This window comes from Lethenteron reissneri, chromosome 36 (genome assembly GCF_015708825.2).
Source record: "Lethenteron reissneri isolate LAM-NWPU_2019-01 chromosome 36, ASM1570882v1, whole genome shotgun sequence".
Classification (NCBI taxonomy): Eukaryota; Metazoa; Chordata; class Hyperoartia; order Petromyzontiformes; family Petromyzontidae; genus Lethenteron; species Lethenteron reissneri.
The window spans coordinates 11,992,976-12,010,679 of NC_083814.1; the positions used below are offsets into that span (position 1 = coordinate 11,992,976).

Genomic DNA, 17,704 nt, shown 5'->3' on the forward strand with positions numbered 1-17,704 from the left:
GTAACTAAGAAAAAATTGGGGGGCATGGTAGTAGCTTGGGAAAGACGCCAACATTGGCGGAACGTTGGTATGTTGCATGTTGGCATGTTCACTTTGAGGGTACCCTGCCAGTTTCACACGTGTCTGCAGTCATGGCATCTTTTTGACTAAAATCCACATTGTTTTTTGGCACATCATTATTTGTAACTCATCTTCATCACAAACCACGTAGTCAGTCGCACCCGTCAACCCATTATCAGTACCTACCTTATTACAGACCAGTTCAGACCTTATTGGTCACCCCGTGCCCTTATAAATCTCAACGTTCATCCTACAAAATCTCATCACAAGGCAGAAACACATGGACAAAACATGTTTTTGCCCATATTGAAACAGCTGTACACTGTATGGACCCGAAAACTCAATTTCCCTGTACAAGAATACGGGTAAAAACGTATGGGTTGACAGGTATCCGTACTGATCTAGCCAAATAGTTTTATGTAACCCTCCGCCACCTGACATGGCCAAATACATTCAATTTGTCATGAGTGCAAGCGTTTAACGTGCCAAATATCGTTTCGCTTCACTGGTAAGTTGAACATATTTCTCACGATTTTCTTATGCTTCTTTATATTTCTTGTCCATCCTATTCTCAACAACTTCGTAAAGCAATTACGCCTCTTATATGAACACATTTCCATGAGCTACTCACAACAAATGCGATTCATAGTTTATTTTGGGATCTTTTAGTCCAAAATAAACCATGAATCACATTGGTCGTAAAAGCCAACGTAGAAAATGAAACGAGTCACACAAATGTGTATTCAAAATCGGTGTATTGTTTTTCTTTAGTATTAAAGCATTATTGCATTGTTTTGCTAAATCGACGTACATTAAAAACAAGGACATTAAAACATGGCAGGATTTAAAGCGTTGCACTGCAGTTGCGTTTCAGATCTCCTAAAACTTAAAACTCCATCGTTGCCGCCCTCCATCGCAGACACAGAGGCCATTTTTTATTCATTAAAAACAATTCTTTTCCAAACTCAAAGCTCGATTCTCTCCATTAATAAAACAAAACTCTCTGTTTTTCAGTCAGCAAGGCAACGGTTAGGAAGAACGACATGATCCAATTTTTTTTCTTTTCGGGCCAACGTGAGGAAGTGCATAAGGCTCAGATACAATCGTGAGATTAAAACTACGCTGATAAAGCTAAAAGTGCCAGGCGGTTCGCCATGTTTAGGGTAAGAGCCAATGTTTAAAAGGCAATTGAGGTTTTCCATAGCTTCAAGTGATTAAGGTTTAAGGGATGGGTGTTAAAGGGTTAGAGGTTAAGGGCTAGACGTTTAGGTGCTACAGATTTGGAGGTGTGCTTATGGGCTAGAGTAAAAATGAATTTGATTGAAGCTTTCGTGACTGCAAGGAATCCATACTCTTTGGTTCTTTCGGTAAAGTCACGTCACTACCTACGTGACTTTACCGAAAGAACCAAAGAGTATAAAAATCAAGTGTTTCTCCCAGGGAGGTGCTGGAAGAACGTGGTTGGTGTTTGACGTATCGTGCTGTGGGTTCGGGGTTAGGACTTGGCCATGCTGGGGTAGCCCCACTGCGTCAGGGGCACGTGAGTTCGCTTGATGGCTTGTGGTGACGTCCAACGGGTGATGTACATGGGGCTCCCGGGCTTGTCATTCGTACCTGCAGTGGGACAAAAGGCAAAGATGCAGCTGACACGGACTAATTTGGATCAAAGTGAAATTTCGATTTAAAGCTTTCGTGACTGCAGGGATTCATCTTCTTGGTTCTTTCGGTAAAGTCACGTAGAAGGGAAGTAAGCCGGCTGCTTGCGTTGTGGCCGAAACGTCGTGAGAATTATTTTATTATGTTTTATTTTTATTATTTTATTACTACCCTTCTATGTGACTTTACCGAAAGAACCAAGAAGTTGGATCAAAGTGCTTTTAGTGAGCACCTATGAAGGCCGGAACAACGCGCGGTGAGGCTGCGCAGTGAGGTTGCATGGCTGCCATGTGTGTCGATGTGGTTGGTTGCTCCTTGCCATGTGTGCCTGTTGCTAGTTGCCACGTCTGCCAATTGGCGAGTTGCGTGGCTGTGGTTAAACGCTGCTTGCCGTGTATGCTTGTTGCTTGTTGCTCGTTGCCATGTGTGCCTGTTGCGAGTTGCCACGTCTGCCAATTGGCGAGTAGCGTGGCTGTGGTTAAACGCTGCTTGCCGTGTATGCTTGTTGCTTGTTGCTCGTTGCCATGTGTGCCTGTTGCGAGTTGCCACGTCTGCCAATTGGCGAGTTGCGTGGCTGTGGTTAAACGCTGCTTGCCGTGTATGCTTGTTGCTTGTTGCTCGTTGCCATGTGTGCCTGTTGCGAGTTGCCACGTCTGCCAATTGGCGAGTTGCGTGGCTGTGATTAAACGCTGCTTGCCGTGTATGCTTGTTGCTTGTTGCTCGTTGCCATGTGTGCCTGTGGCGAGTTGTGCAGTTGTGGCGGGGGGGGGTGCCGGTTGCCGTGTGTAGTTGTGACGGGTCTGCTGGTTGCCGTGTGGACATCAACCAGGTGAAACGAAACAATTGATTTAATATAAAATGAATAGGAGATTCCGTGCACGCGTTCACGTGTTGCTGCTCACCGGAGGAACGGGCTCCCCCGAAGGGTTGCTGTGCCACCACCGACCCCGTGCATTTGTCGTTGATGTAGAAATTCCCGGCCGAGTTCCTGAGAATGGCCGAGGCCTCCGACACCGCCGCCCTGGCAAGCACGTGACAAATTGGCACGCGGCACGCAGCATGTGGCACACAGGGGATGGCACGCAGCAGACGGGGCACGGGGACTGACGCGTGGTACATCGTAGTTGTTTTGCATGAGCTACCCATCCACCCATTATTCCGGATAATCGATCGTTTGCTGTCTTAAGGCAAAGTGATTTCCTGCTCAAATGACCAGAGACGCTGCTCATCTCACGTTTTTCGCCTCGAGCCAGTGGTGATAACTCCCACGTTTCTCAGGCAACTTTGCTTCCTTGCAAAGTGGTACCCATTTTGTTGATCCCGTAGAGATGATGGGCTGAGTATACCCCCCAATCAGGATTTTTTTTATGGAATGAAACCGGCTTGACCAGGAGAAATCCCAGGCAGAAGAGGCGAACATACACACTCCGCAGAGAAATGCGCCCGAGTCGGATATCGAACCCAGGCTCTTCTGGCCGTGAGTCGCGAGTGTTACCACTGCGCCACCGCTCCACCGTTCCCTATCCCTGCGCGTGTCCTCTGCGAGCCTTACTCATCCTACACGGTGGTTTGGCTGCTGCAGCACTTTACTATTAAAATTTCCCTCCCTTTATTAACTAATCCTGTTTCCCTCCCTTTATCACTGCTAATCCTACATAATACACTAGCATAATATGACTTTGAGACCCCCCACCACCTACACATTCCACAAGTAGTGACTAATTCCATATCTGCATTTGTCATCAATATGCTAAATTCCTCTGTTGATATGTAAACTCATTTGTCAAGGCTCTCTCCTCCTCCGACCCAGCTTAAAAATACGCCGCCAAGCTTAGCAGTGTTCATTAGGATGATGTCTTTCCGACAGCTCTGTTCTTCACCTGAGGACGGCTGCTTGCGTTGTGGCCGAAACGTCGTGAGAATTTTATCTTATAATGTAAAATTTTTATTATTTTATTATTTCCCTTCTACGTGACTTTACCGAAAGAACCAAGAACACTTACTCATCCTGTGCGAACACGGCACCCGTGAGCCCGTAGGGAGATGTCTCGTTCACGAGCTGCAGTATCTGCTTGTACTCGTCATCCGGGTACACGTACACCGTCAGCACCGGCCCGAAGATCTCCTGCTCAGGCAGCAACAACAGGCAGACAGCCCGCGGAGAAAGGTCAGGGTAAAATACGGGCTCTCACGAAGATCGTCGCAAGACCAACCGCCTTGTAGAGACTGGGCGGGGGGGGGGCAGAGGTAGGTCATTAACGCCTCTCAAGGCATCGAACGCTCTTCCTTCCACTTGAGCTATTCACTCTTAAATAATGTAGATTGAAAACGAATTTCTTTAGAACAGTTTTTTGTGTTAAATTTGTCCTTCTCCTGCACCTCCAATTAGTTGGTTACATGCAGTGCGAAACAAGCTCAACATACACACATGAATATTATCAAAAACGTATTACCTGTGGCACATCACAGGGAGGGGGATTAGAGTCAAGGACATAATCAATGGAAAAAGACAAAGGAACAGGAAAGGGAAGAGCGGTATAGAAAGCAAAGGATGCTGGGAAGGAAGTCCCCAGGATTAACAAAGAGGGCATGGCTCAAGATGGGGAGCTGTAAGAAAGAGGGAGCACCAGACAGCAGCAAGGGGAGGAGTGGGAATGACCGGGTCAAGATGTCGTGGATGAGAGGGGACAGCAGAGAGGGAAAGGGAAGGAAGGCGCGGGCAGAAGTGAGCTGTTCATAATCAACGTTTTTGGGTGAGATCACGTTATTTATAAATGTATCGTAACCCTCCACCACCCGACACGGCCAATCAGTAAAGGAGTGTCACGTTGACAAAAGACAAATAGTTCACTACTTTAGCCCACCGGTGTGTTGAATAGTGAATCCACAACATTTACAAAATTATTATTTTTTAACCCAAATATGTTTATTATGAAAAATATTGGTCGCGAAAGCCTACGTGTTAAACTGAGAAGTGAGCTGCACAGAGCAGTGTCTGTTTTCACAGTAGGTGGGGAGAGGGGAGGGATTCGGAGTGGGGGTAGTCACATAGAAGTCACGTGACTTATGGGAGGCTTGAGCTGATTTAGTGGTGATCAATTTGGCAGGTTTTCTATCGGGAAATTCCCGAATAGAAACACAACTTTATAACTTTTAATTCGTATCGGATCATCTTTACGAGGGCGATCGTGACTCCACGTTGCAGGCAGACACACAGACAGACGGACAAATGGACATAGTAACGAGATTCACATGTTCCACCTCGTTTGGAAAGCGTTAACAAATCAAAGAAATCGAAGATCAACCAGCGATACCCCCCCCCGCTCTTCCCCCCTGCCATGCCGCACCTCCTCCATGATGCGGTCGTGGGGGTCGGTGGTCACCACAATGGTGGGCTCCACGTAGAATCCCACGCGGTCATCGACGCCCCCGCCGGCCAGCACGCGCAGGCTACCGCCGGCCTTGGCGTGATCCAGGTACCGCTTGATCCGTGCAAACGCCTGGGGCAGGGCAGTGGGAAGGTCATTGTGTCAGGGCAGCACGGGGAATGTGTCAGGACGGCACGGGGAATGTGTCAGGGGGCAGCACGGAGAATGTGTCAGGGCAGCGACGTGCGAATGTGGGCACCCCCAGTGGCATAGCGTGGTTGGCATGAGGTCTGGTTCAACAAATGAAATAATGAGGTGGCCACCCCCTGGCCGATTAGTCACACCACTCCCCCCCCCCCCCCCCCCACTTGGTAGCAGTGATGCCTCGTGACATGTCCACTAGGTGGGGCTGTTGTGAGTGACCTCTGAAAATATGGTGTTCTAATTAAGAAACACCTCGTCGTGCGATTGGCCTTCCCGTGAAAGTGATATAAATGTCTTATCTACCAACGGTAGGCATTTATAAGCAATACGAAACAAAACAACAAAGAGCTCAAATGCTGTCCCCATGACCCTCAACAGTCCACACTACACAACCCCTTTGACACACTATGAGATCTCTTTTACCAGTGGCAAAATATAGTAGTAGGTTTTTACCCTTCTAAACTGGTACAAAACTGACACCTTTATTCAAGGCATCATGTTTGCAATAACCACAACACAAGTAGTCAAAAAAGCAAACAAAAAGAAGCAACTCTGATAATGATAATGATATGCACTGTCCTTGAAGTTGATTGGTCCACACCCGAGACGGCTTTCTTTAGAGCCTAGTCCCCATTGGTGTTGGACCAGATGACACCAGAAGGCGTACAACTCAAACACAGTGCAATATTGACACTGCCAAAAGCCGAAAGAACAATTATAGAGCAGCTGACACGACTCAACAAATTAGTCAAGGCAACCAAGATACCGCATACTGTAGAATAACAGCCACATAGCGTCGTACACCTACCTACACAAAAAGCTTTGATCTGTCTTCACTGGCGACATTAATATAATGTTCAAAGCCCTACTATTTACTTCACTTTTCATTAGAGCTTGTTTCCTTGTGGTCACTGTTTGTCTCACTGTTATCTGTGGCAACTGTGACATCACTTGTTTACTCCTAGAGCGTGTAGGCCGTGACCTGCTATATTTTCACAGTGCAACCTAGTGTTGTGACATAGTAATTGCAGCCATGGGCTCTTTTTTCACCGCCCTGAGTGGGTCTCAAACGGCGTGGCAAAAATGCGACGCTAATCGCAATGAATGAAGGGAAATCTCTCGCTCGGACTCCTTCACAGCCGCCCCGAGACCTCCCCGAGGCACAAATCAGACTGTGGTGTTGCAGCGGTTTCTAATATGAACTTAAAATGTTATCTTCATTAGGCCATTCACGTTCAAAGAATCAGATAAAAAAACACAACAAAAATATTTTCGAAAAGTATTTTTACTCGAAAAATAATTTCTCATCTCCAGCTGCTTGGTGGGACGGCGCCCCAAGGCCCCCTAGTGAACGAACCGCGCCTACTTGTGAGCCCAGAGCTGGGTCCCTACATCCGATGGGCGCTGGTGCAATTGCACCGCCTGCACACTCGATAGCTACACTGTGGACTGCTTCGCTCGAGGCTAAGCGGTTACGCACCTTGTCATCGATGACGGCCGAGAAAAACGTCTCAAAGTCCTCCACCGGCTTGAAGCAGGAGACACAAAGACACGCACACACGCACGTTGAACGTTGACACATGGCGGTGGCGACGCTGCACCTGGCTGCCTGCAATCCAGCACTGTGGAGGCAGCAACGAGGGTTGGTGGATCACCGCACACACTGATGTTGTTGTGAAACTCCCTTCCCGTGGGCGTGATGGATGTGCTTTATCATGGCTCGCCAGGAGAAAGCGGAACAAGTGGACTAATCTCAATCTCGATTTAAAGCTTTCGTGACTGCTGGGATTCATCTTCTTGGTTCTTTCGGTAAAGTCACGTAGAAGGGAAATAATAAAATAATAAAAATAAAACATAATAAAATAATTCTCACGACGTTTCGGCCACAACGCAAGCAGCCGTCCTCAGGTGAAGACCATGTCTGTCGGGGAGACAGCGTTGTGGCCGAAACGTCCTGAGAATTATTTTATTATGTTTTATTTTTATTATTTTATTATTTCCCTTCTACGTGACTTTACCGAAAGAACCAAGAAGATAATCTCCATCTCTTTCCATTTGTACGGGGATAAAAGGTTACCCCCCTCGCATGTATGTATTTTCTCCGGGAGCTCTGGTTTCCTTGCCGTCCATAAACAACTCATACATTCTACACTATGGGGACCTCATTTGCCAGTAAAAATATGATAATTGGTTCTTTACCCTTCTATCTGGCAACTAAACTAAACAAAAAAAAGGTGTCAGTTTAGTTGCCAGATAGAAGGGTAAAGAACCAATTATCAACTCATACATTGGCTGAAAACATCTTTAAAAAACCAATGTAGCGGTAGGACCCTCCTGAAAAGTCCTGGAATTTCCGGGTTAAATAAAAAATAATAATAATTTTACAAACCTGGCAGAGTGACGCCATCACAACCCAGCGTGCCGCACACGAACGCTCAACACACACTGCCTGCGCACGTACGTTCCCCACTTCATAAGGTGCACGTGTCTCCGTATGCGTGGCGCATATACGTGACGATGATTTGAACCGGTTCTCGGCCTTCCCTCGGGTCGATTCAGACTGAAATACTCGAGTACCTGTTACGACGTGTAAAAAAACACATCGCCACTGACGGGAAACAAACGTGGCCGGGCGGGGCGGGGCGCTGGCCGCCCTCCTATAGGGTTTGTACGTACGTTGCCTACTTTGATCCACTTGTGGGCCTCCAGGAGGCCGGCCTCCACCTGTGGCCAGAGCGACGCGGCGATGTACGCTCGTGAGCACGCCGAGCATTTCTGCCCGCCGTATTCGAAGGCGGCGCGCAACGTTCCCGCCACCACTGATTTCACGTCCGCCGACGGGTGAACCACGTGGAAGTTCTTGCCGCCGCACTCTGCAAAACGGGACGAGGAGACGCGCATACGGGGAGACACGTGGCGCGCATCCCGGTTTACGCGGGGAAAAACCTTTTTTGACAATCTTCGACGGATTTTACGATCGCGCGTGCGGGGAGCTGAATTATGACACGAACGATAGCTGCGGTGGTGCAAGATGGACGACGATGATGATGATGATGACGGTGACGACGCACGTCATCGAAGGGCGTGCCCTGCCAAACCAAGCGTGGCGGCGATTCTGAGGATGACGCCGCTGCGGTCTGCAAACGATGAAGCTGCTGCCTGGCTCGGCGCAAACGTGGAACGCTTCACCGTGACCTGACAAGTGCGCGCTCCACCGCCCCGCGACGACGCGACCCAACGCGCTCCACCGCCCCGCGACCTGACGCCACGCCGCGTCGTCCATTACCGCCGGCGAGCTTGGGGAACGTGCGGTAGACGTCCAGGTTGTCGGCCACCTGCTTCCATAGCCGCTTGAACGTGCTGCATGTGAGAGGGACGAGAGAGCGGGAACACGGAAATTGGCATTCGCTCGACAGTCCCAGTTGAGTCCTGTACTGCAAGGTACGGTACATGAGGAGGCGGTGAGGTCACACCATGCCCGGCCACCTTTGTCTCCCGAGTGCTAAGTACTAATTTAAGACTGAGTCGACCCAAGGGAGGCCCAGGACCGAATCAGATATTCGCCAGCATTATTCATCGTGAGCGGGAATCGAACCCGGATCGCCGCATTCATAGTTCAGCGCGCTAACCGCAGCACGCTGACCGCTCTCCACAAAGACGCGCGCACGCACACGCACGAAGCACTCACGGCACGCTGCCGGTGAAGTTGATGCCAGCGAGGTGCGGCGACGCGGTGACGCTGTCCCCGAACGTGGGGCCGTCGGCCGGCACGAATTGGATGACGTTGGGCGGGAGGCCGCTCTCCAGCAGCGTGCGGTAGATCACCCAACTGGCGCTCAGCGCTGTGTCGCTCGGTTTCCACAAAACCACGTTACCCTGGGGGGAGGGGGGGCAGGTGGGGGGGGGGCGGATGGGAAAAGGGGGGTAGGAGAGGGGGGAGACACGGAATGTGAGGTCACGGGCAAGTGACACGGCACGAAGGGCTCGGTTTGTTATTTAAGGACTGCGTGTTGGGTTACTCTTAGTGCTACAGCTAAGGTTAAGCACTCGTGCTGGGGTTAGCATTAGGATTAGTGGTGAGTTACGATTATGGCTTGAGTTAGGCTTGCAGCTAGTGCTCGGGTTAGCATTATAACTAGGCTTAGCATGAGTGCTGGGGTTTGAATTGGATTGCTAGGGTTAGGATTGGGGCTAGGGCTGAGGTTAGCCTGAGTGCTGGGTTAGGCTCACGGCTAGGAACAGGCCGAGGGCTCGGCAAGGAGTAAGGAGGGGGTCTCACCATCAAAGCCGGCGTTCCCGCCAGGTTCCCCCCGATCGCCGTGAAGTTGAACGGAGAAACGGCCGCCACGAACCCCTGGAGCACAACCCACACGGCAAGCACGTCTCTTACCCTTCCGCCGCACCTCCGATTACCACGGTTGGTGACGTACGGTGCGAAAGAAGTTCAACATACATACATGACAATTACACAAGTGATGATAACAAGGACACTTATGATGACGACGACGACGATGATGACGATCATCATCATGATTATGGGGCGGGGGATGGGAATGGGTGATGGGGGGCGGGTGAAGGATGGTGGGGGAGTGTGGGGGGTGAGTGATGGGGGTTAGGGGAAGGTGTGAGGTGGGGAGTGATGGGGTTGGAGAATGGTGGAGTGGAGGGGTGAACGGGGGATGGCGGGAGGAGGGGAATGAGTTAGAGATGGTGGCGTCGAGGGGTGTCGGGCGATGGGGGGGAAATTGTTGGGAAATTAGTGATGGGGGGAAGGGGCAGGGGGGGCAGGAAGGTCACCTCGAGCCCGCGGTAGCTGAGCGAGTTGGTGCTCTCCGCGGTGCTGAGAGGCTGCTGGTGCTGCAGCTCCAGCGCGTATTTGGCGTTGAAGCGGAAGAAGTCGACGAGTTCCGCTGCCGCGTCGATCTCCGCCTGGATCGCCGTCTTCCCCTGCAGACGCACGGCGCCCACTCGGGTCCCAAACCCGGGGACTTGGGGACCAACTCGGGGTCTCGGGGATAGAAATCCGGGGTCTCAGGGACCAACCCGTGGACTTGGGGACCAACCCGGGGTCTCGGGAAACAACCCGGGGACTCAGGGACCAATCTGGGCACCAACCCGGGGATCGACTCGGGGCTTTGGGGACAACCCAGGAACTCGGGGACCAACCCAGGAACTCGGGGACTAAACCGGGGACCAACCCCGGGACCAACCCAGGGACTCAGGGCCCAGCCTGGGGACCAACTCGGGGCATTGGGGACCAACCCAGGAACTCGGGGACCAACCCTGGGACCAACCCAGGGACCAACTCGGGGCATTGGGGACCAACCTAGGAACTCGGGGACCAACCCAGGAACTCGGGGACCCACGTTCAGAGCTTCTGCTTTACCTGTCCCACCATCGTCTTGGCCAGGATTTCGGCGCGCTTGGGCCCGCTCAGCAGGTCAGCCGCCTTGAAGAAGACCTGGGCACGGTCCGACACGGGGCGCGCCTCCCACTCGGTCCGCGCCGACATCGCCGCCTCTATCGCCCGCTCAATCAGCTCCTGTCAGCGCCGACGGGGAAGGGGGTAGTGGGGGGGGAGGGCCGGGGGAAGGCAGCGGTCAGCGAACCCTCACACTCCATCGCAACGTTAGCGGTCAAACACGGTTGACGGTTAGGGAAGCCGCGATATAACAATTTTACGAGAAGACCGCGGAGTCGCGGCACTCACCTTGTCGGCGTAGCAGAACTTGGCCACCTTGTGGTAGTGGTTGAACGGCTGGAACGACAGACGGGCAAGCGGGGTTAGCGGCAAGCGAGGGGGCGGGGGGAGACACCTACTACGGGGATTGCAGCCTAGGCCGACGTAAGTTAACTCGAGTCAGGGTGGCTCATTACCATGATCATGAGCCATGCTCTGTCAGCAGCTGGGTGAAGGCCTTCCTACCGAGTGTCGATCTGTGATGTCACATTTCAGGGGGCTGTTCTTGGACACAGGGTGATGTAACTGCTCGCTGCAAGGGTTCCCAACATATTTTAATTCCCCCACCTCCTCCTACCCTACCCGCTTTCAGAATGCGACGCTTTGTAGTATAATTCGGAGGGAAAAAATTTGTGGAACAAATTAGACAAATCAACGACCATCAGTAAAACAAGTGGCACGTGGCTCAGCTGAAGACAGCGAGCGGCTCGCAAACGAAAGGTTGCGAGTTCAGCTCATTGGGAAATAATTCCTCCTCTGGGGTTGACAAAATTGAGTACCACTTTGTGGGAGAGTCAACAGTGGTTGTCCTACGGATAAACTCGCCCCCATCACAGTGATGTGGAATTTCCACCACTGCCTCAAGGGCGTCAATGTTCAATGCTCATTTGAGCAAGGACGTCGCTTTGACCCTTGCCTCGGTCTCCATCCAGGAACGCCTTCACTGAGATACTATTACAAAAATGACATCGCTATTCTGGGCCAGAAGTCGTCAGGCTGCATGAGTGAGATCGCCCACAACCCCAGCTTCCACCCACGGGGCCCCCACGGACCCCCCACGGACCCCCCACAGCCCCCCACGGGCCCCCCACTGTCCTCACGCTGAGCTGGTGGTGCACATCCTTGGTCCACACGTGCTGCCCTCCGACCACGCATGGGATCTCCTCCGTCTTCCCCTTGAGGGCAGCCAGGGCCTAGTGGGGGCAGCACGCAGCGGAAACACAACCAGGGTCGATCACGGCCGTCATTTCCTTTCAGTCAAGCGGCCAGCAACAAGCAGCACTGTTATTATCCCATTCTGATGACGTACGTGTACATCATCAAAATGAAACCAAAAGCACAACTAAAATAAAGTCACTTTATAGGTACCGTGGCTCCCACAGGACTATGCGGGAGGGCGTGTGGCACAGCTTGGCGATAGCTACCATAGAGTGCAGCCGTGTCGCTCCGGCTTCTCTGCGGTCAGCGCTGTTCAAGTGGTAATCGCCAAGAGTTAACACGTTACTTGAATTCAGCAAAGTTATTGTATAAAAAATGACAAAGGATACGATGATGATGATAATGATGGGAGGAGGGAAATCCCAAGTGAAGCAGTGCAAGGAAAGAAGCAGAAAGAGAAGTGATGTGACCTGCAGTGTGGCGAGTGAGTTGTTGTGACCAGCAGTGTGGTAACTGAACACACTGTGGGTAACAGAACCGATAATGGGTAGACGAGCCGATTACTTAATTAATCGGATTACGGCCCAGCTTCTAAGAAACACGGTCCAGAGGCAGGACGACAGCCAGGTCTCGTACCACAGCGTCTATACCCTGCGGCGAAAGTATTTGTTCACCAGAAGAGTGGCGTTCGTTTAATTAACGCAGTCGAGCAATCGCTGACTTCGACAATCGGAGATAGCCCGGCGCTTGGCCGTGATGGTCGCTCACCTTCTGCAGGGCCTGTCTCTCGGGGCTGCCCGGCGCGTACTCCAGGATGGGTTCATTCTGGACGTCCGGCACGGCACAGTGGTGCCCGCGCACCAACCACGATCTGGCACGCACGGACAGAATCAGAATCAGATGATTATTTCCCGAGTAAAGCCAACTGGGTCACGCTGATCGTTTTTCTCAAGTGCAACTCAGCCGGCCGTCAACAGCGGCAGCAGAGAGTTACAAATTACCAGTTGTGCAAGCATTGAAACAAATTATAATTGTTACCTAAAAAGACAATCGAGGAGTGGTAGCGCAGTGGTTACGCAGCAGGGCCAAGTTTGGTCTTCGCTCGCAGCCAACAGTGGCGAACATATGAACCGGTCCTAGGCCTCCCTTGAGTCGACTCGGCTTTAAATGAGTATCATCTCGTGCCGTGTGTAAACAGCAGCGCCGGGGACACAAAGGTGGCTGGAAATTGTGCTAGCCACACTACCCCTCCACTGGGTTAATCGGATTTGCGCCCGTGGTGAACACCGTCACTGGCGTTGGCCAATCGCTGGTCTGTGCAGCAGCAACCTCCTAAAGCAAGAGTCTTCGGGCTCGGAGTGACTTGCCTGGGTGTAAACAAGTGATTATTATTTTTCGTGATTGCATCCGATGGCAATATGTTCAAGTTCAATTATTAGGTATAGCCCTGTGAGCCATTCGGCTCTTGAATCGGGTGCAACCGCAACAAACAAAAAACATGAACAAAAAACATCTTAAAGTGAATATGTGACTAAGTGCAAACAGAAAATCCAAGAAAAGACAGCAAAATATTGCAGAAAAAAACACCGTACACCAACGCTGTGTGCAAAAATCCCAGTGGGATGCAAGTCAAACAACAACAACCATAAGACAACTTAGATTAAGGCCATCAGTCTAACTCTGTACTACAACAAACAAACATGGCCAAACCAATACACTGTTCCGGGGCTAGATCCCAACATGGAGGTCTGCTGGCCGCGAGAGGACTTCAGGAGAGAGTTCGTGCAGTTTTGCTGTTCCTCCTCCTCCGTTGAAGGTGATTCGGGGGATGATGCAACGCAAATATAAACACACACACAGTGTAACTGGCATTGGCCAAAACATGCCCAATTGTGCAAACCCAAACTGAAAATTGGGATGACACGCACAGCAAAATCGCCCCTTACTGTGAAAACCTGGCAGGGCCCTCGTGAAAAAGGGACTTGAGACTCAGTGAGGCTCTTCTGGGTAAAGTAGCACAGTAGTAGACTAATACTAATAAATTATGATTACACCATTTTCACGACGAGATTACTTAATTCGTGGAACCGTGGCACTACGAGTTTGCGCAGCGTTATGAAGGCCTCACGCTGTTGACTATTACACCAGACCAGAGGCAGATTATTGACGGAGTTAATCGCAGACGGTGATGCAACATCTGGAGAACACTCCAGTGGGGTGCGGAATGTGAGGGGGGGGGCTTTAAGCAGAGGGCGCGCCTCCAGGGTGGCACAACTCCATCCACGTGAGTGCAGGATGGTCCAGATGTCTTGTGACCCCCCCCCCCCCAATTAATTGACCCATATTAATTCATTGAAACCCCATAACACTGATGTCCTGATGCTCCAAGAAACAGACTTCTTGGATGCCCTACATACCAGTCGCTACCACTACCAATTGAGCCCAAACATGTTTTTTTGCTTTGCATATTCATTTATGTTTTAAATAAACTTTACATAACAAAATATTACGTTTTAGAGATTTAAATGGAGGTCACTAGACATCTGTGCCACGGGCGGAGTGGTCTCGCACGATCATGCTGGCTCCCACCCAGGTCCTTCAACTCATTCCAGATCCTTCCACAGGCCCCCCAACATTGCACGCATAGCTGCCAACCCACACGCTCTACCCGTGTTCTTGTACAAGGAAAGTGAGATTTCAGGTGCGGGTCTAAATACGGGCGAAAAAAAGTGTTTTTGTCTATTTGTGTTTCTCCCTTGTGATGGGACTTTGCAGGATGAAGGGCACGGGGTGGCCAATAAGGTCTGAGTCGGTCCGTAATAGGGTAGGGCACTGATAAGGGGTTGACAGGTATGTGCACGTAGGTCGCGTTGTTTTGTATATTCTCAGGACAAAGAACAAACTCGAACGCAGCATAAGCAGCTTCACGACAAGACAGAACAGGCCCGTCTCAAACATCGCACCTCCAATCAGCACGGTTGGCTACGTGGGGTGCGAAAGAAGTTCAACATACGTGTACACTTTAACACGTAGGCTTTCGTGACCAATATTATTCATAATAAACGTTTTTGGGTGAGATCGCGTTATTTATAAATGTGTCGTAACCCTCCACCACCCGACACGGCCAATCAGTAAAAAAAGTGTCACGTTGACAAAAGACAAAAGAGTTCACTACTTTAGCCCACCGGTGTCTTCACAATATTTGCCTTTTGTCAACGTGACACTTTTTTACTGATTGGCCGTGTCGGGTGGTGGAGGGTTACGACACATTTATAAATAACACGAAATCCTCCACGCAATCTCCTACCTCCCATCTCACTCTACTCCCCTCCACACACTCTCCTACCTCTCCCCTCTCATCTCACTCTACTCCACGCACTCTCCTACCTCTCCCCTCTCATCTCACTCTACTCCCCTCCACGCACTCCCCTACCTCTCCCCTCTCATCTCACTCCACTCCCCTCCACGCACTCTCCTGCCTCTCCCCTCTCATCTCACTCTACTCCCCTCCACGCACTCTCCTACCTCTCCCCTCTCATCTCACTCTACTCCCCTCCACGCACTCTCCTGCCTCTCCCCTCTCATCTCACTCTACTCCCCTCCACGCACTCCCCTACCTCTCCCCTCTCATCTCACTCCACTCCCCTCCACGCACTCTCCTGCCTCTCCCCTCTCATCTCACTCTACTCCCCTCCACGCACTCTCCTACCTCTCCCCTCTCATCTCACTCTACTCCCCTCCACGCACTCTCCTGCCTCTCCCCTCTCATCTCACTCTACTCCCCTCCACGCACTCTCCTGCCTCTCCCCTCTCATCTCACTCTACTCCCCTCCACGCACTCTCCTGCCTCTCCCCTCTCATCTCACTCCACTCCCCTCCACGCACTCTCCTGCCTCTCCCCTCTCATCTCACTCTACTCCCCTCCACGCACTCTCCTGCCTCTCCCCTCTCATCTCACTCTACTCCCCTCCACGCACTCTCATACCTCTCCCCTCTCATCTCACTCTACTCCCCTCCACACTCTCCTACCTCTCCCCTCTCATCTCACTCTACTCCCCTCCACGCACTCTCCTACCTCTCCCCTCTCATCTCACTCTACTCCCCTCCACGCACTCTCCTACCTCTCCCCTCTCATCTCACTCTACTCCCCTCCACGCACTCTCCTACCTCTCCCCTCTCATCTCACTCTACTCCCCTCCACGCACTCTCCTACCTCTCCCCTCTCATCTCACTCTACTCCCCTCCACACACTCTCCTACCTCTCCCCTCTCATCTCACTCTACTCCCCTCCACGCACTCCCCTACCTCTCATCTCACTCTACTCCCCTCCACACACTCTCCTACCTCTCATCTCACTCTACTCCCCTCCACACACTCTCCTACCTCTCATCTCACTCTACTCCCCTCCACACACTCTCCTACCTCTCCCCTCTCATCTCACTCTACTCCCCTCCACGCACTCTCCTACCTCTCCCCTCTCATCTCACTCTACTCCCCTCCACACTCTCCTACCTATCATCTCACATCTCACTCCACTCCCCTCCCCTCACTCCCCTATTCACAGTGTCTTGTTGTCACGCGCCAGCAGAAACTTGTTTAGCAGCTCCGGGGCAAAGCATCTTCTTCATGCCTCCCAGATGACTGACAAAGTGATTCTCTGCTGGCAAAGGATGCTGTTCATAATGGCCGTGTCAGACACACTCAGCCTGCACTTCTAGTGACCTGGGTTCGAACCAGGGTTTCGCTGCACGTGGGTGATTACATCCGCCGGCTGCCTGCGAAACACACCCCAGGGCTCGGGTCCCCATAGGGGGGTCCGGCTCCCCCCCCCCTAAGAGATGAAGCGAGGTTGGCTACGTACGGCGCGAAAGAAGTTAAACATACAGGGAACCTGGCAGTGGCAGGGGTGCAGTGTGATCTCAGCTCCCCGCTATGTATGTGTGTAATGATTGGCCAACTGCCCCTAACATCTCCTATGATGTTTTTTTGTTTCAGGCCACAACACTGCTACTGCCCTGCACCTGCCCATACTGCCCCTACCCCCCACTACCCCCCACTGCCCCATACTTTACCCGCAATGCCCCCCCCCAATCCCCTTGCTCCACGCCAGTGTCCTTTGCCACTCTCCCCTGCCCTCTACACCTCACCACTGCTCCATTACCTCTATCCACTGCCCCCCCACCCACCGCTGCACGGTCCCTACCCCCAACTGCCCCCCACGCTGCCCCGTACCTGGTGGCTGTGGGGCGACAGAGGCGGACGATTGAGTTCATTGCTGCCGCTGCTGCTGCTGAGGGCAGCTGATGCTGGACGAGATCACGATGCCAGGGCTTGCAAGGCGGGGAGGGGTGGCGTCCCATACGCAGACCCTCCACCGCCCACGTGCCGGATTGGTGGAGCTTACGACGCCACGTGTGCGGCCATCTTGGTGCGGGAAGCCCGAGGGCCGCTCACACGGAGCGGATGGACCGCGACATCCCTCGATTTGCCCCGCCCCTGAGTAAGATGGCTGCCAAGGCCCCCCCCCACCCACCGGTGTCGTGACGTCACGAGAATCCCCGACCCTGAGTAAGATGGCTGCCAAGGCCACCCCCACCCACCGGTGTCGTGACGTCACGAGGATCCCCCTCCCCGCCCCTGAGTAAGATGGCTGCCAAGGTTCCCCCCCTCCCCACATGCCGATGGACGAATCACAGACAAGGGGGCGCGAATCAACCGACCAATGGGATTGGGAGGACGTCGCCTGTCACGTGATACCACGCCCCCTCACGAGCTAAAAACAGAACCGGACACAACT

General features: G+C 52.1%; 1 protein-coding gene across 1 annotated transcript; it reads right to left on the bottom strand.

Annotated features, from left to right (window-relative positions):
* Window positions 1-798: 798 nt before the first annotated feature.
* ALDH4A1 (aldehyde dehydrogenase 4 family member A1) lies at window positions 799-17,297 on the bottom strand. The gene is made up of 15 exons (XM_061566151.1): window positions 17,140-17,297; window positions 12,676-12,778; window positions 11,850-11,942; window positions 10,999-11,046; window positions 10,675-10,830; window positions 10,086-10,235; window positions 9,568-9,642; window positions 8,977-9,164; window positions 8,575-8,648; window positions 7,965-8,161; window positions 6,769-6,816; window positions 5,064-5,216; window positions 3,720-3,841; window positions 2,619-2,737; window positions 799-1,674 (listed from the first exon to the last, which is right to left on the bottom strand). Exons 1-15 carry the CDS (start codon window positions 17,265-17,267, stop codon window positions 1,556-1,558), a joined length of 1,773 nt encoding a protein of 590 aa, XP_061422135.1. The 5' UTR covers window positions 17,268-17,297; the 3' UTR covers window positions 799-1,555.
* Between the last annotated feature and the right edge of the window lie 407 nt (window positions 17,298-17,704).